Source organism: Triturus cristatus, chromosome 3_2, assembly GCF_964204655.1.
Source record: "Triturus cristatus chromosome 3_2, aTriCri1.1, whole genome shotgun sequence".
Lineage (NCBI taxonomy): Eukaryota > Metazoa > Chordata > Amphibia > Caudata > Salamandridae > Triturus > Triturus cristatus.
The window spans coordinates 961,219,158-961,242,411 of record NC_140584.1 but is presented as its reverse complement, the minus strand read 5'-3'; the positions used below and the strand labels follow the sequence as shown (position 1 = coordinate 961,242,411).

The 23,254-nt window shown below is 45.6% G+C and overlaps 1 protein-coding gene across 13 annotated transcripts in view; it reads right to left on the bottom strand.

The window, feature by feature from the left end:
• The window catches only part of VEZF1 (vascular endothelial zinc finger 1), a 353,507-nt gene that overhangs the window by 44,659 nt on the left and 285,594 nt on the right, over positions 1-23,254 (bottom strand). For 7 of the 13 annotated variants that reach the window (XM_085649507.1, XM_085649508.1, XM_085649509.1 and 4 more), the window contains one exon: positions 22,685-22,735. The exons of the other annotated variants lie outside the window; for them this stretch is intronic. In XM_085649507.1, the coding sequence (XP_085505633.1) occupies positions 22,685-22,735 (51 nt within the window). The remainder of the gene's footprint in view (positions 1-22,684; positions 22,736-23,254) is intronic. 13 annotated transcript variants of the gene reach the window in all.

Sequence of the window (23,254 nt, the reverse complement as noted above, 5' to 3'; positions counted from 1 at the left end):
AACACACCACTTTAGACTTCACTGCCACTTGCAACCACGCACCCAAACGGCTTCTGATCAAAAGATCTACGATGAAGGGACCCTTCGGGGGACCCGTAGGGCATTGCAGCGCCACCCCGACGAGGAGCAAAGCCCAAATGATGAAGAATGCCATCCTTCGGGGTGTGTGAGGGCATTATGATGAGGACACACTGTCCCCCACAGATAGAGTTGCACACACAAAAAAAACGTTTCTTCCGCTCATCTTCTACAAGGAACAGGGACTCCCTTTGTGTACTAGTTACTTTTCGGGAGCAAGGTTCACTGGACCTAATAATCAGCTCCTAGTGTCCCCCCTCTCTATAAGTAGGATTGATCGTCCTCTAGCCTGCTTCGTTTGATAAGGCTGATCATTGGTACTACTGTTGTATGCCAGTCTAGTGACCCAGATACCAATGAGGGGTTTGAACCCTTTGTGATGAATAACATTGGAATGGCCTGAACGATTCCAGTTGTTCCTTAGGTTTCTTTAGGCCGCCGACCTTTAGCGTCTCCATCTCTGCCTTCATCCTGGACATTTCTTCGTCTGTGTGAGTGCCAAAGAGTTGTTCCAGAGAACGGGAGTTTAAGAATCTGTTGTTGTGATTCTCACTTCAGAGAAGTAAGGACGAAGCCAAGAATGTCGTCGGAGGGCAACCCCCATGACAGTATTTATGTGCTGCCATGAGAGATGAATCCACTACCGCACTTATGATTTGGTTAGAAACTATGAGACCTTCTGTGAGAATTTTATTAAAATCTTCTCACTTGTCTCTAGAGAGACAGTCCTCGAACTGTTGGAGTGATTCCCACAGCGCTCAATCATATCTGCTTAGCAAGGCTGTGGCACTGACCGCTTTAATTGTAGTTGCAGCTGTGTTGCAGACTTTCGTGCCCACCGAGTCAAGTTTGCGGCTCTCCTTGTCAGGTGGGACTGTTGAGGTAGGAGCATGTTTTTTCGCAGCCACCACTATGACAGAGTCCAGCATTGGGTCTGTGCGCAGGAAGACAGGGTCCTGTTCTGGCGGACGGTATGTTTTTCTGCAGTCTAGATTGAGCTGACTTGACAGAAAATGGAGTAAGGGAGAGATCCATAGCTGGTTCTAAGAGACCTGAAACCAGAGGAAGCAAAGGGCGTGAAGCTGCTCGATGGTCTAAATAAATAATTTATGGTTTGGGTGTTGGCATTGGAATGCTCAATTTTGAACCACCTCTCACCAAACCCTCCTGAAAGGAAGATATGTAGTCCACAGGTGAAATGGGTAGGGGGCAGGAGTATAAGAGAGAGTTGGAGTATACCTCAACGTGCTTGAAGAGGGAGTGTCTCTGGTGTGCCTTGGACAAGACCTTCCTGCATGGTGGCAATGATGGGAACGCCTGGAAGATGTTGAGGAGCATATTGGACTGTGCCAGTGAGATCAATGACGAGATAGAGACCTGGAAATAGGCCTTAGTGATGGAACAAGTGGCACTGGTGGAGGAGGAGGAAGCATTGGAAGCCTTGGTTCCATAGGCGTGCAGGAGGAGAAGACCTTGGAAGAGGAAGCACTGGTTTTGAAGATGGTGTGTTCCCTGAAGGAGAATATGTACAGGGGTACTCTAAATCCGGCAACATTAAGATTTGTCTCATCTTTTTGTGTGCATCCTTATGCCTGGAGGACGCTATAAGAGTGATAGAAGATTACCTTCCTCTCTCCCTCGACATCCATCTGCTCGTCAACTGCTTGACCTCAGATCCTGTCTGGATAACTATATCAATGGTGTTCTGCATGGTGACGTTGATTCTACTGGCCTTCTCGAAGTTGACCTGGGTCCATCCATCGGCAGCGGTCTCCACTGCCTTGACGTATATCAGCAGCGTTCCCTCGAACTCGATCCGTGGGCTAGCAGCGCCATACCTCCTCTCAACGTCATTGTCCTTGACGTCAACCGGGACGGCAGCGTTGTCAGCCCTCTTCTTTCAGGAAAGTCCATCAGAGACTGATGAGAGCCCTGAAAGAGAACTGACCCTCTCCTTGCCCTGACGTCCCACATTCCTTCTGCTTTCTGCTCCCTGAAGGCGAATCTCCTCTCCGTCACGAATAGTTCGCCTGGAGAATGTTTTACAAATTTGACAGTATACATACTCTGTGAGGATCAGTATTGGCTTTCCTTCTGCCACAGATTGGACACTTATCAAAAAGATGGTATTTTTAAAGTGAAAATACAATAATTCCGGTCAGAAAAAGGCAGAGAAAGACCAAAGACATCGAGTGAATCAGTTGCAAGTCAAATTCATAAATTAATTTTTAAGAGAAAAATCAAAAATTGGCTGAGCTTAATTATCGGGGTCCTGTCAGCAGGAGCCGGAAAAAAGAACTGAAGTAACTGCCACCAGCTGTGCATGATGGGATACTGGTGGTCTATGGGTTATTAAAGGCACAGCCTCTATTTTTGAGCCATATAATGGCAGCCTAGGAGGATACTCTGTCCTACTCTTATTCATCTATAGCATAAAAAAAGGGTTTTGTGAAGGAGATTCATTTGTGTGCAAAACATTTCCAATTCCAATGTACTGGCACCATTTTCACTTCATGATGAAGATTTTGGCCAGTATAGCCTATGTTTTTAGGCTGCATAATTTGTATCTCTCTTAAGTGTCTTTGTAGGCCTGCCTGAAGAAAGGTGAAGAATATCCACTTAAGAAGATATATCTAGAAGAAGTGCTCCGCGGTTCCGGCACATAGGCAGGACTATTCAGTGCTTAGGAGTATACATGGAAATCCCCTACGAGAGAACTATACTTAAATCCCACAGAGTGGGATTAATAGTTATAAGGAGGAATTATTTGTTGTGGTGCATACATTAATAACAGAAATTTGAAGAAAAAAAAAAATACATGAAATGTCTGTTCCATGTAAGACAGCTATTCATTGTGCTGTAATGCTAATATATATTAAATAATGTCTATTGGAGTCTTCCATTTTGCAGGATAACAATACTTCTAGAATGCTTATATATTATTGAAGAGATTGCAGATAACCAAACTCTAGTGGCCAGGATGAGCTTATGTGGTCGGGGGTAACAAATGTGTCTTCTATGTTGCTTCAGCAAGTCTGCTTGATTTGGAAATTTGCAATATCGATGAACGAAGAGTTTACCTGTCGGTGTAGTTTTGCAGCTTGAAGATCTTTCTGCATTCACTAGGCTGTGCATTATTCCGCGGTCTGGTGGTTGGGTCCGGATTCGTAGTCTTTTTCTTTTTTTTTTGTAGCCCAGGTGGGCATCGACGTCCCACCATTTGGTGCACCTCTCGGGACGTTGTCCTGCTTCCTGCGGAAGTCCCACGTCAGGGCGCCATCTTCGGATTCTTTTTTTTTTTTTAACCCTAGGCCATTTACAGTATTTCTTCTCAATTATATCCTCTCTCACATTTCTTTTCAAGTCTTCTTTTGTTCTCCATTCTCTGTCTTTCCCCCCTCTTCTCCATCCTCATCTTTCTGGCGGAGTTGGGAGGGTTCGCTAGTGAATCCAGAAAGATCTTCAAGCTGCAAAACTACAACGACAGGTAAGAAACTATTAGTTTTGTAGCGTGAATCTTTCTGAATTCACTATGCTGTGCATCGATTTTGTAGCGGTTTGTCACTTTTATGGCAGCTGGGTGGAAGATGAGCGTTGGTCGTTGAATATATGTTGAAGCACCTTTTGTCCTACTTGTGCTTGTGAGAGAGTGCCATCTTTCTTGCATGGTATGCCCCCACTTTTTGCTGAATTGCTGAATGTACTTTGACTGAGTGTGCCCTGGACTCCTGCCAATCAGGTGCCCAGGGCCTATGTTCCTTCCCTAATACAAACCAAACCCAAATTGGCAAACCTTGGCCACATGTCAGCCCCTGGTAAATGGTACCCTAAGTACCCAGGGCTTTGTGACGCAGGAAGGCCTCTAAGAGCGGCAGTACTCCTTGTGCCACTCTTAGAGGCCCTGTACCCTTACACACACACACTGCCTTTGCAGGCTGAGTGTTTGGGTGCAAGCCAAAAACAAAGTCGACATGGCACACATCCCTGTGTGCCATGTCCATCACATACACTGCCATGGCATACATCAGTAAGCCCTCTAGCTGGGTGCCTTATGCCAATGGTGTGGGCACAGGAGGAAGAGCCCTGTGCCCCTACAGTGCACAGGTCCATTCCTGGGCCCTGTAAGTGCAGTGCCGCCATTTACAGAGTACATGGTGCTGGGAGCTCGACAAACACGAGCTCCACAGCATCATAATGGCAACACTAAAGACTGGGAAGTTTGGTATCAAACTTCTCAGCACATTAAACCCACACTGATGCCAGTGTGGGATTTAATGTACCCAGCACCCCAGAGGGCATCTTAGAGGTGCCCCCTCGAACCTAACCTACAAATCCACATCTGCTCTGAGGCTGCCTAGGCTGCCACCCAGCAGACATGTTGCTGGACCCCTCCTGGTCCTGCAACAATGCACATCCTGGGCGAGGTGCTAAATCTCCTCCCCCAGGATGGGCAGGGGGAAGCTTCAAAGGCATGCCGCCTCTGTGAGTTTCCCCAGGCCCCTGCAACCCCCCAAATAAGGACAGGGGATGTGCCAGCCTGTCAACCCCACCCCTCAGGTGGGGGAGGCGAGGTGAAGCACATCTCCGGGCTCTCGCCATCTTGAAGATGGGGAGCCCTACCCTATCAGGACTAGGCTACTGCCCCCCTCCCACAGGAGAGAGGCAGGATAGGGGGTGTACCCACCCCAGGACGGGGACCCATTGGTCCCTGCCCTTCACCTACCTGTAACGCCCCTAAATCTAGTATTTAGGGGCACCCTGAACCTTCCTTCCCCAGATTCCAGATTCTAAACTACGAAGAGCAAAAAGAAAGAAGACCTGCCCTGCAGCTGCTGAAAAGAGGAAGACACCAACTGCTTTGGCCCCAGCCCTACCGGCCTGTCGACCCTCGAACCTGCTCCTGCCCGGCATCTCTTGTGGCTAGCAACCTCACCAACCCCGGAGGACCTGGCTACCTTTTGGCTCTAAGCCCCTGGGACTCCCATGAGTAGAGGCTCTACTCGAAACCTATCTCTAACCCCTGGCAGCAGCCCGGAACTGCGAACCCAGCACACTCTGCACCAGCCGAGCCTGGCCAGTGCCGGAGTGAACAAAGACCCTGAGGACGACCCCACGGCGACTGTGACCCCGAGTCCGGCACCCAAGGACCTCCCTCGACATTCCTGAAGAAGCCTGCAGCCTCAGAACCAGGTGCCCCCAAACCGCGATCAACAGAGGGTAAGATTTCCCGACACCTAAAGGCACCCCTGCACGCGGCGCCCTAAGGCCCCCCGTGACCAATCCCGGGGTACCTACCTATCCTCCAACTACCCAACTTACCTCTCGAAGTGGTGGTGGCACCTGAAGAGTCCTCGTCCCCGAGCTTGCAGTCTTTTTCTTAACCGGAGATTTTCCCATTGAAATCCATTGAGCGCCCGAAGGCTCAAAAGCACTCTGCACCGCCCGAGTGGCCCTGGCAGTGAAAACTCTACTCCTTCCTGCTTCCCCACTTGCCCTGAGTAAGTGACCAGGAGCCCAGCTCCCACAGCCGCGTGGCTTGCCAGTCAGCAGCCACCAAACAAGGCCCCCCTATCCCTCATAGGATAACATTGGGCCTAGCTCTCTCTGCACCCGGCCGCCCTAGAACCGCTGAGGGTGAACCAACTGTACCTACCTGACCCTGGGAGACCCCTGAGTCTGTGCCCAGAACCTCAACTCTGCCAGTCGAGTACTTACCCTTAAACCGCAAACTCTATTTTCCTCATAGGGTAACATAGGCTGGCTTTTTCCTGAAATTTCTTCTAAGTGTGGACTTTTCAAATCTTCAAATAGTCACCAAAAATCAGCCGAGTGACTAAAACAAATTTACTCACCTGTGCTTAGGTGAGCTCCCAGTGCTGGATCTTGGTGCCCAGCACTGAAAAATCTCTACAACTGTACTTACCCTTAACTCAATTTTCTTCCATAGGAAACCATTGACTGTTTTTCTGTGAAATTTCTTCCAAGTGTCGATTTCTGCAATCTTTAAATATTCTTCAAAAATCGTATAATATCTGAAAACGTAATTGCTTACCTGTTTTGGATAAAGGTCCCAGTACTGAGTCTAGGCACCCAGGACTGGATTACAAAAGTAATGAGAACATACTGTGCCTGTAACCTGCATTTTCTTCCATAGGGAATCATTGACTGGTTTCTCTGAAATATTTTCTAAGTGTCAACTTTTAAAATAGCTAAATATTAGTTAAAAATCATTACAGTACTTAAGTCGACATTCATCACTTTATTCTGAGAACTGACCCAGGACTGAATCTAGGATCCAGTCCTGGAATTCCAAAAGTAATCTAAAAAGTAATCTGTTGCAAATAACTTGAATTTACCATTGAGCTCAATGTATTGTTGTGTTTAAAAATAGAGTTGCCTACTGCAACCACTTGTAACTGTTTACTAAAGTCTATTGCATATTGCAAAAGCATTTATATGAAACATCTACTGTTGAGAAAGTATATTTTAACTCCAAGTGTTGGTTCTAAAATAAAACAAGCATATATTTTTTATATATAAACCATTGGCCTAGAGTTCAGTTATTGAGTGTGTGGAACCATTTGCTGACTGAGTGTGTACAACAAATGCTTTACACTGTCCTCTGGTACTGCCTTACTGCTCGACCACGCTACCACTTTAGAGTAAGGTTATACCTAACTTTAACCTCTGTCAAACCCTGGGGGACTGTGGACTCTGTACACCCTGTATCTATTAAGGAACAGTATATACAGAGCCACTTTATCACAGTGCTTCCTTGTTCATTTGTATATCCACGCAGTAGTGCTTAGTGAACGTGTGCACTGAAGCCCATGTTGCCGCCAGGCATATGTCTTGAATGGGTGTGTTTGCCAGAAAAGCAATTGTTGCTCCTTTCTTCCTTGTGGAGTGGGCCCGTGCCCTTTCCGATAGTTCTTGCCCTGCCTGTTTGTGGCATAGCTGTATCGTCAGTGTGATCCATCGCACAATGGTGCCTTTTGTTACTGGTCTACCCAGGAATCTGGTTGCGAAGGACACAAAAAACTGCTTAGTTTTCCTGTGCTCCTTGGTTCCCTCGATGTAGTGCATCACCGCCCTTCTAGCGTCTAGAGTGTGCAGTGCCCTTTCTGCGCCTGTGGTAGGGTTCTGAAAGAAGCTTGGTATTGCTATTGTCTGGTTCATATGAAATGCCGACACCACTTTCGGCATGAAGTGTGGGTCCGTTCTCATTACGACTCTGTCCATGTGTATCTGGATGTAAGGCTCTTGCAGCGTTAGTGCTTGCAGCTCGCTTACTCTGCGCAGTGATGTTATTGCCACCAGAAAGGCGGTCTTCATTGTTAGCATTTGAAGTGAGGCCTTGTGAATGGGCTCAAAGGGCGCCTTCATAAGTTACGTTAGGACTAAGCTGAGGTTCCACGCCGGCGGCGGCATCCTTTTTGGTGGCGCTATCCTTTTTGCCCCCTCCAGGAACCTCTTTACAACTCTTGATGTAAAGAAACTTTCACCCGTCTCACCGCGTGTGTAGGCAACAATCGCTGCGAGGTGTACCCTTAGTGAGGATGAACATAGTTTAGCCTTTAGTAGGTGCGTGAGGTATCTTAGCACCGTTGATTCCTTTGTCAACTTATTTTGCAGTTCGTTTCCTGCACCAATGTGTGTACCTCTTCCATTTTTCCCCATAGCATTTCCGTGTCGTCTGTCTCCTTGCCTCCCGGAGCACTCGCATAGTGCTTTGAGGCAGTTTAAGGTGTGCGCACTGCATGTCTTCAGGAGCCATGCCGCTAGGCCGAGGCTCTCTGGCTCTGGGTGTAGAACCTCTCCGTTCTGCATGGAGAGTAAGTCATTTCTTTTGGTGAACTTGTGTGGTGGTCCCTGTGCCATCTCCACTATTTGTGAGTACCAGGTCTGTCTTGCCCACTGTGGTGCCACTAGCATCAGCGTCATGTTGCTGGTCCTGCACTTGTTGAGTACCCTGTGTATCAGTGGTATTGGTGGAAAAGCGTAGGCAAATGATTTTGACCAGCTTATCCATAGGGCATTCCCCTTGGATTGTTTTTCTGGTTGCCTGGATGCGAAGCTTTGGCATTTTGCATTCGGGTGTGTTGCAAACAGGTCTATTGTCGGTGTACCCCACCTTCTGAATAGCCTTTGCGTTTCCTGTCCATTGAGCTCCCACTCGTGGGACGCCGAAGTCTGCCTGCTGAGCCAGTCTGCTTCCACATTGTCCTTGCCCGCTAGGTGAATGGCCAGCAGGTCTATTTTGAGTGGGATTGCCCATCTCCAAATCTCCTGCGCCAGGTTGGACAGGGGAAATGACTGTTCCTCCCTGCTTGTTGATGTAGAACATCGTTTTATTGTCTGTTTGCATCAACACCTTCTGGCTGTACAGTTTTTTCTGGAAGGCTTTCAGGGCTATGAATCAATTCCAGGTAGTTGATGTGTCTGACCGCATTCGCTGGAGTCCACAGACCCCTCACTTTGAGCTTGTCCATATGTGCTCCCCATCCGATTAGTGATGCGTCAGTGGTGATGGTCACCGTTGGGCATGGTGGTGTCAAGGTCTTCCCTATAGTTATGTTCTCCCTGTTCCACAATGCTCTCTCTTCTTGCACCGCGTGCGTTACAACCACTAGATCCTCCCAACTTCCGCTTGCTTGTGACCATTGCTGTTGCAGCCATTCCTGCAAAGGCCTCATGTGTAGGCATACATTGGGAACTAGGTGAATGCATGACGCCATCATCCCCATGATCTTGCTCGCTGTTCTCACTGTCAGAGCTAGCCCCTTCTGGTAGAGGCGCGTCTCCTTCAGTAGGGTCAGTGTTCTCTTTTCGCTGGGCATCACTGTTCTCTGTAAGGTGTTGATCTGTGCCCCCAGGAAGATCTTCACCTGTCCTGGTTCCATAGAGGATTTTCCCCAGTGTATTGAGAATCCCAGCTTCGTGAGTGTGTGTGTGACCCGCTGTGCGTGTTCCTCGCACTTTTCGCGTGAACTTGCTTTTATTAGCCAGTCGTCGAGATACGGTTATACATGAATCCCTTCCCTCCGCAGGTACGCTGCCACTGCCGCCAGGCATTTTGTGAAAAACCTTGGTGCGGACTTAAGCCCGAATGCCAAGGTTGTGAATTGGTTGTGTTCTTTGCCGATGGCGAACCTTAACAGACTTTTGTGCTGCCTGTTCATTGGGATGTGCAGGTAGGCATCTTTGAGATCCACGGTGGACATGAAGTCTCAGTCTCTCATTTGCGGGAGTACCTCTTGTAGGGACGTCATTTTGAATGTTTGCGTCCTTACGTACTTGTTTAGGAACCGTAGATCCAGGATGGGTCTTAGTGTTCCGTCCACCTTTGGTACCAGGAAGTAGTTTGAGTACACTCCCTTGTTCCTTTCTTTGAAAGGTACTGGCTCTATCGCATCCTTTAGGAGTAGTTCTTGTGCTTCTTCAACGAGTTGCACTAGCTCCTGAGTGCTCCCTCCTCTTTGCTTTTCTGTTTGGTGGTTTCCTTTCCAACTCTATCCCAACTGTATGATGTTGAGTATCCATTTGTCTGTTATCTTTTTCCATTCTTGAAGGAAACGTCTCAGTCTGCCGCCTGCTGGTGTTGCATGTTCGTTGGCGTTTGGTCTGTGTAACCCTCTCGTCTTTGATCTTTTGTGCTCCACCCTCGGAGGGATCTTGTGGGTGAGCACTCTTTCCTGTGTGAAGTCACTTTGAGGTGGGTTGGTCTCCCCCTCTGCGTCTCTGGCCTCGTCCGTTCCCCCTACTCCGAAAGGACTGGCCCCGAGGCTGTTACTGCCAGTTTTGTTTCTGCTGGGCCTGCTGCCCATGATGGTCGCCTTGATGGCCCTGCTGGAATGTTTGGTGTGACATTCCCGGCTGGTTTCCTCCTCTTCCGTTCTCCTTTTTGAGCTGGGTGAGTTTTTCATCCACCGGTGCCCCGAACTGCGTCTCTCCGTTGAAAGGGGTGTTCAGGATGTTGTTCTGAACTTCTTGCTTGAATCCCGAAATCCTGAACCAGGCTTGCCTTCTTTCTGTTATTCCAATTGCCATCTGCCTGCTTGATGTTTCTACTCCATCCAACGCTGTTTTAAGGCAAGAGTTTGCTATATTCTTTCCTTCCTCCACTAGGTGCGCAGCTCTTTGTTGGTATTGCTCAGGGAGGTGCTTCATCAGTTCCCCCATTTCGTCCCAATGTTGGTATTGGTGCCTGTTCAGTAGGGCATTGGAGTTCGCCATGCGCCAGTGCATTGCCGCGTTTCTCTCTATTTTTCTCCCCGTCATGTCCATCCTCCTGCTTTCTTTGTCTGGAGGTGGTCCGGAGGTTGCTGGGACATTTGCCCTCTTCCTGGCAGTAGATGCAATGATTGAATCTGCTGTGACGGATCCTTTTATGTATGGAGGGTCCTGGGAGGAGTGTTTATATTTTTTCTCCGTCCTAGGTGTGATGGACCTGCATGTTGCTGGGTCCTTGAACGCCTCGTTCCCCTGGTTCATGACACTCTGGAGCATGGGGAGGAACTGGCTCCTAGTTTGGATGGGGAGCAGTGTCTCCAGTAAAAAGTCTGCTTTCGGCTTTTGTTCCTCCAGCTTAACACCAAAAGCTGCAGCCGCGCTTTTGACTACCATATTGTAAGCCCCTATGTCATCTGGCGGCGAAGGCCTCGAAGGGTAAGCCTCCACAGGCTCTTCTGGATTTTCGGCGTCTAGGTCCTGCCACTCCAGGTCCTGTGCCGTCGACTGCTCCGAGCCGTAGTTCGATTGTTGTTCCTCATATTCTTCTCCCTCATAGTAAAGGTCTTCTTCTTCCTCTCCAGGAGTCTTCGACAGTTCTTCTGCGTCGAACTCCTCCTGTTCCTCAACCTCGACGATGATCGACGGTGGTTTCGTTGGGATAGTGAATTTTCTCATCTTCTCGTCGAACTCCCTTTTCCATTGAAGGATGCTCTCCATCTCTGCCTTGAGCCTCCTCTTTTTCTTTTCCATTTCGGAGGCGTGTTCGGCGTCGAGTGCCGGTCTTTGACGGAGCTTGCGTCGACGCGACCTTATCTTTCGAAGCCGAACGCCCACTTTCTTGGCCTTGCTTCGATGACCTTTGCCTTTCGGCAGTCTTCGGCACCTGGGAGTCCTTCTTGAAGGATCCGCAGGTCCTTTCGTCCTTGGATCCACTCGCGGTCGTCGAAATTTTCGGCGCCGGTGTTCCTTTCGAGGATTTTGACTCTGTTTTTCGAGAGTCTGACTGTTTTTCGGGGCCCTGTCGAGGGTTTAGCGCTCGACTTCTCTCCTACCTTGTCAGACGTTTTCTTATCGGTCTCTGCGACCGTGAAGTCATCAGGTTCTTCGGCGACGTTGTCTTAGTCGTCGGTGGTGAGGCCCAGTTCGTACAGTGTCGGGGCCTTTCCCTTGCCCTCCATGTTGTAGTTGGCTCTCCTCTGTCTCTCTCTCTCACCCGGAGCGTCTTCGGTGTGAAGGCCGAACAGGAGTTGCTGTCCTTGCTCTCGTGGTCAACTGGCAGGCAAAGGTTGCAGACCGGATGTTGGTCCTTCTGCGCGTATTTGTGGTGGCAGTTACGGCAGAATTTAAAAGGGGTTTTGTCCATTCCTGCGCTCAGTGTCCCTAAGTGCACATTCTCCGGTGGACGTCGAAGATCTCGCGGTTCTCCTCCTTCTTCGTCGTCCCGGCTTGTTGCTCTTCCTTTCTGTAGTCTTCCTCAAGTTCTCTTCGATGAAACTCGTGCTTTTTCTTCTTTCTTCGCCAAAAAACTCTGGAGATTCACGGTGAAGATCCAGACCCAACGGCAGAAAAAAGAATCTGAAGATGGTGCACCAAATGGTGGGACGTCGACGCCCACATGGGCTACATAAAAAAACAAAAAAAGAAAAGAAAGACTATGAATCCGGACCCAACCACCAGACCGCGGAATAATGCACGGCATAGTGAATCCAGAAAGATTCACGTGGCAAGACTGATATTTCTAACCGTTGGGTGCAACAAGAGAAGTGCCCTGTGTGTCAGTCACCGTTAATCATGTTATAGGTACTGGACTCATCCTTGAAACCATGTGTGGAAAGAATGGGAAAGAGGGGAAAGCAGAAGCCAATATCCCTGGCTAGTGTTGCATAAACGATGACTCAGGCGTAGTACTACAATGTGAAAGGTTATTGTAGTCCCACAAAACCCTACTCAATACAAAGATTAAGTTAAGTCACTACCCTTTGAATTTCTAACAATCCCAAAAAACAGGATATAGGGCACCTTGGAAAAGGTAATTCTAGATCGCTCTTCACAGTATCACACACACAGTACTAAGAACAGACACTTAACTAAAATTATTTATTACAACAGGGAAAACATGTGTCTTAGTACTTCTAGGAAAACCTCACAAAGAATATAATAAAAAGAGCAAGAAGGAACATTGTAAAAAACAAAAATACTATTTTAACATGGTAAAATGTAAAAAGCCTAAAACCTAAATTGTATGCTACCCTAGGAGAGTGTGTAGTAGAGTAACTTGCAATCTAGAATTTCTCAGTAAGAAACAGCGCCCTGCCTACCTTGTTGACATCTCAGGCTGTTATTATCGGTTGAGTCGTGGAGATATCACTCCTGCAAAAGGCAAACGCTCTGCGGTAGCAGCCTTCCTCAAGTATTCATCTATTATTGGTGGCAGCCAAGATGCATCATCTTCTCTGAGCGCTGGCAATCACCAAGATAGTCTTTGAACTATATCTTGCAGGATAATCTGGGGTGAAGGACTGCTCTACATGAGGGTTTGAGTGGTGGTCCTTAAATACTAAACACAATCATGGATGGAAACCACAGAGATGGTTTCAAGAATGAGGTATATTCGTTACAGGCACCAGAGAATGGGTTCAAGACATCTTTAAGAAGATGGGAGGCGAGGGGACATCAATGAGTTTAATGAATTGCCCATGGATGTTTCTTGATGGTCCTACATACTGAAAAGGGAACACTTGTTCGAGACTAGGTGTCTCACTAAGTGTTACATCTGGGTCATCATCAGAACGACTTGACACGCTCTCAGTTCTTTGCATGATAAAGCTGGGCGTCATACATATTGTTTGTAAGCTATACAACAGTGAGGTGACAGAATTCAGGAGGAGTACTGTCCAAGATGGATTTTGGGCGGGGGGGGGGGGGGGGGGTTGCACCCAGACATTACAGACTTTGTCAAAAGTTTATGAGTAGCGAGAACTGGAGGTATACGTTTGCAATTTTCTGTTGTCGTGGGACACCAACAAATCCATGTTTGGTGTGACCAAATCGTGAAAGCACCAGTGCAACAACTCAGTCTTGATTTCCCACTCAAGAGTGTCCATCTGCAAAGTCACTGCCTATACCGGTCACGTTTTGCTACCAGGTCAATGGTACATTTTCAAGCACACAAAAAAAATCTGTTGAGCTAATTCGGATAACAGTAAATTGTGTTCCTCTGTGCTTATGAACAAACTACATTTTTGTCATATCGTGCATTTGACTTAGTACCACCTTCAGCCTGAAGATGTGTTTGAAAAGCTTTGAGGTAGAGAAAAAAACACTTAAGTCGAAGATACTATCTTGTTGTGCTTCCACTGGTGTGCATTTGCCTTCAACTGCTAGGTTTTCTAAGTGAGCGCCCCAATTTGTGAGACAAGAGTTTCTGCTAAGTGTTTGTTGTGGCAGAGGGTCTGCAAAGTGACTCCTGAATGAAAGATTTTTCCTGTTCCACCACAACTAGTTCTACTTCGTCTGAAAAACAAGCAATTATTTACCTCTAACTCCAGTTATCCAGCACTGGTATCTTTCATAAATTCACATGCATGGGAATCAACAGTGATCTTAAATATCAGTAAATCGTGTTAAAATGGCCACAGGCCTCAACAATGGCATTTATTTGGTAGTAAATCCACCTCATTTATAGCAACCTAAACTTCAGCCGTTGAGGTCAAAGCTAGCTCTCCCACCCCCCATAGAGGTCACCACAGATCAGCTTTCATAGCATTAAGTGTGAGAAGAGTATGAGCCTCTGATCGGGAGGGTAGCATGTGAATATATGACCTATGCCAACACTAGAGTTACAGGCAAGCAACACATTTCTTCTACAGCAATGGATCACAAATCAGAATAGTAAGCTGTTCATAACAATTAAAACTTAATAAAGTAGGAAAGTGGCTCAATTTCATTGAAACAGGTTACAGAGGATTGCATGCCCCACTGCGGTGTCAAGTGCTAAATTCACACTCGGGCAGTAGTGCTTTGTGAATATGTATCTTTTCCCCCAGGTAGTTGCACGGCCGATGTCTTGCAGAAGCACACCAGCATAGGGTGTTGGAATTGTCGTAATGCTCCTCGAGGAATGCACAGTTACTCGTCCCTGGAGTGGCTACTTCGGCAGAAGGGGATGCAGGCAGACAGCCAACATGTATTCCGTTTGGACAGGGGTTGGCACATTCTTGGGTGGCCGAAAGCTACAGATTCTCATTACAGCGAATGTCTCTCCTCCTAGCCATGTAAAAATTAATGTACCAGTGCAAATCAATTGAGTGCAATTACTTCTCTGCTGATGTTGTGGGATGTGGGGAAAACGGACATCAGAAGGACTGGCTCATTCAGCTGGAAATCAGTAGGAATCTTAAAATAAAAACTTCAGATTTGTCCATAAGATAATCTTATTTGTAGAAAAACAGAAACTGGTTCTTTCACTGCAAATGCATGCATTTCCCCTATTTTGTGTTCTGGCATAAGTACCAGGAAAAGTGCTGTTTTCCAGGAAAGGAAAACTAGATGTGTTCTATGGATCGGCTCAAATGAAGGCAACATGAGCTGGCTAGGCTCAGTAAGTATGGAAGTTGGTAGTTTTTTTAGTCACAGGATGCAATCCTTCAGCCTTGCACCAGACTTAAAAGCTTCAATTTTTGTGTTCTAGGTTTGTCTGGTACCTGGAGCCGGGCTTGTGTCAGAAGGTCTCTACAATCTGTTGTGTGATCATGATGACCATACTCCAGGTCAACGGGTACTATGATGTCAGGCTCAATGACCAGAGATTGTGGTGCAGAATGCCTCCTTTGTGCCCGGAGACGAGAATGCATTTTTCATGGGTATTGACAGACGTACAGATAGATTCAGGAGCTCTGTGAACCAGTATTGGTGAGGTCAGGCTAGGACAATGAGAAGCAGGGTAGAGTGGTCTGCCTGTCCTTTCTTATGAGGCGGGGGGGGGGGGGGGGGGGGGGGGGGGAGGGAGATCAGGGGCAACTGAGGAAAGGCACATGCAACGGCGAAAAATCAACTTAACAAAAAGATGTTGGCACTGGTTGCAAGAACATGCTGGCATTTGTTGTTGTGGGTGGCAAACAAGTCCAGTGTGGGGCGACCCCATTTTTGGAAGAGAGATTACTTTGTTTTGGTGGAGCACCCACTCATGAGAAATCATTTTGGTCGTGTCACATTCCCTGATCAATTTGGAGTCCAGGGCGAAGCTCCACAGTAATCTCCATGTGATGGGAAATGGCCCCCATAGTAACTGCTTATCTTCTGAGAGAGGCCTGGTAATCGCTCATCCTTGGCGATGTAAAATATAGATGCTGTGTTGTCTGTTCTGATAATGACTTCTTGACATGCCAGTCTTGAAGAGCGCCCAGAGACGCAGTCTTATGGCATGGACCTCCATGATGTTGATGTGGAGCTTCATTTCTGTGTCTGACCACAGACCTCTGGTCGACAGTTCCCGATTATGAGCTCCCCAGTTTTCTATTAAGGATGTTGTGTGCACCTCTCTGTCCGATGAAGGGTAGAATGGATGCCCTGCATTGATATTCGTAGGAATGCGCCACCATGCCAGCGCTTGCTACAGATGTCTAGTGACATGGACCTTGCTGTACCGTGTGCTGTGAACTTGCTTGCACTGGGGTTGTTTAGCCCTTGTTGGACAGATCTCATCTAGATTCTGCAATAGGGTATAAAGCTTATAAATTATGACATCAGGCCCAAGAGAGATTAGTACTGCCCGACTGACGAGATACTTGCCATGGACTGATTAGTCTTTCCGTCAAGGGGAAGCTTTTTCAAGTTGCTTGCCTAGTATAGCTCCTAAGAACAGCAGTTTTGTACAAGTATCTGTGGAACACTTGTCGACATTCAGTGTCAGTCCTAGTCTGTGAAACAGAGTCAATCAAGCAACCCTAAAACATTTACCTCTTCCCTTGATGAGTCAGTCCTCTTAAGTACCAGTATACTTGATAACACGGTCATGTGAGGTAAGGCAGCAGCTGGTACTAAGCACTTGGTGAATATCTGAGGTGCCAAATTGAGAATAAATGGTAACACCGTGAATTGGTAGTGCAGCGCACCACTGCAAGTCAGAGGTATTTTCTGTGCTTCTAATGAATTTGGATGTGGAAATATGCACCCTGAAGCATCATAACCACTTTCTGGATTGGTACCATGTGAAAGGTTGGTTTGTTCAGGAACTTGGTCAGCTCCCTGAGGTCCGTAATAGGTCTCCATTGTTCAATTGTGTTCCTTATCAGAAAGAACCTGAAATGCAATCTTGGATTTCTTTGGGCTCTGGGGCAGTCTTGGGACTCATCTTTGAGAAGAATTTCCAGATGCCGTTTTCCTGGAGTGGGCAGGGTTTATGGGCTATGGGGACAGTTCAGTGGTTTCTGTGGGCATCCGAGGTATAATCGAAGTGGTCAATCTGGAGAGCCCATTGAGTCAATGTTATGGATTCCCATACGGGGCAAAAAAGGGATTCTAGCGGTGAGGGGGGTAGCTGCAAGAAGTGTAGCTCGTGTTGTCTTGCAAGTGCATTTGTGAGGCGATCCTTTTTTGACTGGAAGGTCTGAATTACCTTTGTCAATGATTTTGATTTGGTGTATAACCCTGGTTGGGTCCGAGTTGTCTTGGAGGGTAAGACAGGCACCCTGGACCTCCAAACTGATTGAAACCTTCTTTATAGGTCTAGGATTTACGTGAGCCATACAATTAGGACAATGCTGGAGGTCTCCAAGAGATTTAGTCACATCGGTATCCTCCTTAACAGACTGGAAGGTATCAACATGTTTTCAAAACAAAGTTATTCTACCAAGTAGCATGTACAGCATCTTTGCTTGGACTTCTAAATGTAAAAATATTAATCATGGCCAACCCTATCTTCTCAACACAACTGCTCCTGTGACCAGTCAAAAGCCCACATATGACCATTCATTGAGGAGTCAATGATGGCCGCTCAAGTTATTGAACCCTCTGACTATAGCTCTAGCAATATCCCTCTTATCCACTAGTATGAGGTCAATTAATGGAAGGATGCCATGCCACATTTGGTGGTCATAACAGCTTTGATTTGATGTTGCCGTCATGGAACCAATTTATCTATGTACCTGCCATCCCTATCAGAAGGAGCAGAGGAAGGCATGATCTGTTTTTTTAATTAGCAGATGCCAGGAAGGCTTTTTGGTCATACAGGAAGCATTTTTGCTCTACAGAGGTCGCTGGAAGGTTCAATTTCTTTTAGCCGCTCTTTCCATTTTCTTTTATAAAAGGGTTAGATCATCAGACAGTAAATCTGGTTGAACAAGTGATTTATCACCACGTTTTAGTATATTATATTAATTCCATTAATAATTTCTACCCCTTTATCCGGTAGTTCGTATTATTCCTCTAATTCGGAGTAAACTGAATCTGGGGAGTCCTTTTCTCACGTCCTTAGAAGTGGAAGGGACACTGTCTGTGTAACTGTCTTTAGGGGCTTATCCGCTAGAGGTGAAGGTGGTGGTGCTGGTAGTGAAGGAGGCAGTAGGGTGTTGAGAAATTAGTTTTAGAGAGCTGTCCAGTATCTGTTGTAAAGTTGTGAAAAACGCAACATGTACTTTCAACAACTCAATCTGTGCACTGACAAGGTGCGCAGGGCTGATGGCGATTAGCTACAAACGTCTGTGGCTGATAGTCACACTCCTGGTAAGCCTCAACATCATCTAAGATGTCTGGCTTTCAACGGATGCCCTAGACATAGAGTACGTTGGCAACGTTGACTAGGGTCTCAAGTGAACAGTGTTTCCTGGTTGATCTTTGACAAGAGGTCTCCGGAGGAGGAAGGAGATCAGCGAGGACATCCAGGGAGCTTGATTCTTACAGTTTTTTTCCACAGAATGAAGTGCATCCTGCCTATAGCATTTTTCTGGAGAAATTCCAGCCTACCTTTGCAAAGCAGTGGTTGAAGGTGTTTTAGGATGCAAGTCCAGCTCTGGGAAATCCAGGTTTCTGCTTTTTGTGCAGCCTTCATGGATGTGCTTGTGGAGCATTTTTCACAGAATCATCCCAAGGTGTGTGTGTGTGTGTGGGGGCAACCCCCTTTAAGAGAGTAATTTTCTTTTATAGAATATACAGTGCTAGTCTCCTCTTGCTCGCTTTCAGGATCTTCAAAGGAAAAGTACTACAAATGTCACTGCGCTAAGGCTTGTGTGCGTGAAATACACTGGTTATGTGGGTCAAAATTGTAGATGTTTTTTTGACCACAGGTAGAGTTAAATTTGAAGAGGTTTTTTCTCTCCCAGTCATGATGACAGTTTGTGTCCAAGGGCAGGTCTCCCTGGTTCATAAAAATGAAACATTCTAACCAGTTTAGCCCAAAAAGAATCCCCAGTTCACTGAAAGCTAAAGATGCAACTGACTAAGCCCCCAGGATAGACCAGAGAGTATCAGGTCAATGAAAGGTTTCAGCAGAGCACTTCACAGAAAATCGCTCATACATGACGTGGTATTAATCTGAGCTAAGCCCTCCTACTCCCCCAAGAGGCCAGCAATCGCTTCCACCTAGTTGACTGAAGTTTGGGTTGCTTCAAATGAGGTGGATTTTCTACTAAAGAAACTTCGATGTGGCCTACGGCCATTGCAACACTGTTTACTGGGAATTGCCAGTCTGACGACAGGGAACAATTCATAGATGCAAAAATATGAAAGATCCAATGCAAGTGAACACAAGATCTTCTTAGTTGCTGAAGACCATTTTCTCGCTAAAACATCAGGGAAGAAGAGGCTTTTGTAGAAGTACTTAAAGGACTAATACACTGCATGATGCCATCATTGCCTACAGTTTAACAACGTTTCTCATGTCAGAGAGGGACAAGTTTAGTAATAAATTCAGCTTGCTCTAGAATGCTGGCAATCTCACATGTGGGATAGGCTTGTAGCCTGACTGATTAAAAAGTAAAAAACAAATACAATTACAATAAAAAAAATCTGATTCAGCGGAGGTTGCAGATGGGATTTTTTTCCACACCAAGTGTGCACTCTGGTCAGCGAAGCAATGTAACTTTCTGTTGTATGTGTGGCAGGCACTGGCAAGTCATCCTACCCTTTACCAATCGATCTTTTAGGTAGGAGAATACATGTAAGTTTTGGTGGGATAGATGTGCAGCCTCCATTGGTGTACACTTTGTAAACCGTGTTGGAGCAAATTTTGTTCTAAAACTGAAAAACTTAACAGGCAGATCCCCCAGGATATTGCAGCTTAGATTTGCAAGTGTTGCGGCACAAATATTGAAATTTACCGACATTATTGCAGAACTTTATTTTACTCATAATCATACCTTTTTTCAGTCTTGAATCAGTAAAAACTGTTTTAGCAGAGCATTCCACTTTCAAATAGGCATGTTTCAAGTGTATGAGCCTATTTGTTTGCTATGCTAAGTCCCCTAGTCCTGTAATAGCTGGCAGCAACATTTTTTTCAAGTTTCTGGCAGCCATTCCGAGAACTTGCTAGACTGACTTCTGAAGGAGCAAGATGGCCCAAGGGAAATAAAGATCCCAGGACCAATCATAACTCTACTTTTCAATTGGAGTAGGCCTGCGAGAGTCTAAGACACTCTTGCAAGCCTAAATACACCCCTGCTGGGTCCCGAAACAAGGAGAGGGGATGCGTTGGCACCCAACACTGCTCCGCACTTTCTGTCTACTCTCGCCCCAGAACAGTGTGCAGACACTCCTACCCTGACCAGTGCCATCAACCCTTCCACTCTCTCACCACCTACCCTGCTTACAAGCCTACACCATGGTTTGTTGTAATTCAATCCTCTCCCAGCTTCTCATGCACCTAAAACTGCGCAGTAAACAACAAGTTGCACACATGATTATACTGACTGATTATTTTTCAAATCACGAAATCAGCACTTTTGTAAAAAGCGCTGCCTTTTTACAAAAGTGCTGATTTCGCAATTATTTTTCAAATCGCGAAATCCTGGGGAGTCTGAACAGGTAATCATTTGCACCTGTTGCAAAGCAAAGTAACACGAGTATTTTGGATGCATCAGTATATAAATAGAAATGTATTTTAAAATCAAGTGTGGTGAGAAAGACCCCTTCACTTACACGTGGCATGACCTCCTGCAACATAGTAATCTAGAAATAATGTATCATTAAAGGAGTATACCAGACACCGGGTCCAGGACTGAAAAAAAAAGGGACATCCTTCTTGGGTACTACGAATTACACAGCTAAAAACTGTGGTGCTTTGCTGTAGAGGTGCCTCTTCTGCTGTGGCTTTGGATAGTGGAGTTGCAATCTCCTCTAACAAGAGACAAAGGTTCCTTAGAACCTTTGTGCTTTATTGGAGGCACGCATGGAGACAGATGAGAGAAAATATCTGCCTTCCAATAAGGAAAGTACCCATGCCTTGTTCTTCACTATCGGAGTCTTATCATGTATGCATCAAGAGTCATCCTGCAATTTAAATTATTGTTCGTCCTCTGGCCAGAGTCCTTCCTTTGGCTCTTGATACAGAAGCAAAGATGGAGAATTTGGTGTGGCATACTCAAAAATATTTTTCCTTTCATTTAGTTTTACACAATTCAGGTATTTATCATGTGTGTCTATAGTGCAATTACTTCCCTATAGCTATTTTTCCTTAACTAGGGTTTGTGGTATTACAAAAACAACAAGGAGAAGAGTATGTATCAGAGCTGCAATGCGCCATGTGTCAGGATCAATTAAATAATAAAAAATAAAGATAAATAAAAGCTTTTTTGATTTGAACGTCATTCTATCTCAGTAGCGGGAACTGGTTTCTTAGTTCCAAGACGTGTGGCATCAACAGATCTTTTTCAAGCAGTGCAGACTGCAGAAGCGTGTACTTCAGTTCTCTTTGCAGGTCTTACCTTATTTTCAAGTTTGATATTTTTTGGGTCATGAGGGTCCCTTTAAGATACACAGGTTGGCTTCCGAGTCCTTTCTTGAACAGTGAATCAATGCTCCAGTAGGTGTCAATCAGTGTCTTGGAATCAATGCTCACAGGAAGCACACCTTCCTTCAAGGTTACACTTTTCTCATGCGTCCCTCCTTTTTAGTCTTTTTGTGCGTGTAGGAGTGAAGTTTTTCTATGTTGATCTGTAGATTTGAGTGGAGCTTCATTTTGTCGTTTGCCTGCATGATACGGCTTTCTTATGTACAAAATGTGCTTGGCCTTGATCTTTTTCCTCAGGTTTATAATCCAAAAAGGGCTACACTCTTATTGCATGTCAGCATCACTTTCAAATTCCTCATTAGCACCTTATGCTACATCACTTGTGGCCGACCTTTCAATTGCTGGCAAGTGAGCCCAACTAGAGTCTTGTTGGAGACATCTAGTGGTCTTGGTTTTACATTTTTGATACACTAAGTAATTAGCTTAACTGTGGTTTGTCTCTAGGAAAACACAAATTACAAACCCAATCAAACTGTGGAAATTTCACATAGCAATTTGGGCCAAAGGGAAATAGCATATTTTGCATAACCCATCCCACTCAAATCATTCTCTTATAGCGGGAACCTTTAGTGGTATGCGTTTTTTTGATAAATTGATTAGATGTTTCTTCAGCAGCAAAGGTGATTCCCTAGCACCCAACCCCCATTCTAATCCTCTTGTCCTGGTTGACTGGGTTTCGGGAGCGTGACCATGACTCATTCAGCACAGGCTTAGTTCTAAAACATAATAAATTAACTCTACATTCCCAGTACACATTCCCTAACTAAATTTTAACATACACCAACAAAAGTTAAGATCAAGACTACTGCAGCTTTAATTATTGGTACTCCAGCTCACTGGTAAGAAAACAATTCCATCACCATGTACATCTTGACCAATCCATCAATGGCACAATAGCAAAGGAAATGGTATCAAAATGTATGACTGTATGAAAAAAAATGTGTTCGCTGTGTTAGCAGAAAATAGTTGGGCTGTTTAAGGTCACTGCCCATCAAGAACGTCAGCTTCATAGGCCATAATTCAATTAAACCCTGGAATCACAGCAAATAAAAGCATATTGATCTCAAGTACGTAATTAAAAGTTATGTACTGAAGTACGAAATAAGTTGTATATTTAGCATCATCCTAACACCCCAGCCAAATTTCTATCATTTGGAATTCCTCGAACCTAGAATACCAGCTTTTCAGGTGTTATAGGGGGCTGAAGTAGGGCTGAGGTAGAAGGGGCATATCAAAGGTTACTGTAAAATAGGCTTTCATGGCATAACTTCAGTTATTACTGAAGACATGCAGCAATGACACCTTTACTCTAACTCCCTTTACATACACATGTAAAGGATTAAACAATGGCAATTGGACGCTCATAAATACCTTCATATTTGATTCGATAATAACCTGGATTTTGAAGTTCATGTGGTTGCCCTAAAAGTAGAAAAAAAATGTGGCACCTTATAAAGACTGAAAGCATGCACCATCTGCTGGCTTTCACAAGATGCTTCTCAAAAGAGGAAATATCTAAGCATAAAAGGAGAAAGCATCTCAAGACATGAGGAGAAGACTCTGTATGGTAAAGGTAAGTGTTAAAAGGGCTATAAACGCTTGTAAAATATTTCTCAGCATCAAACAAGTTACTCACCTTCAGTAATGCTCTTTCTGGAGGATAATCTAACTGCACATTCCTCACTTTTAAAATACTTCCAGATACGAGACAGTTTCAGAAGAAATTTTTCCAGCAATCCTACTATCCATCAGTAGGTAGCACCGTATGGTTCCACAGTGACTTCGGACCACCGTGAAAGTGACGGAGCGTAACCACATACAAGCACATCCCTTGAGTAATCTGCGGTTAGAAAGAGTATCCAACAGCAAAAGCAAGATAAGTATCTTGTTCCTTCTGAAGGATACTTCTAACCAAAAAAACCTCACCTTTAGAATAGATAA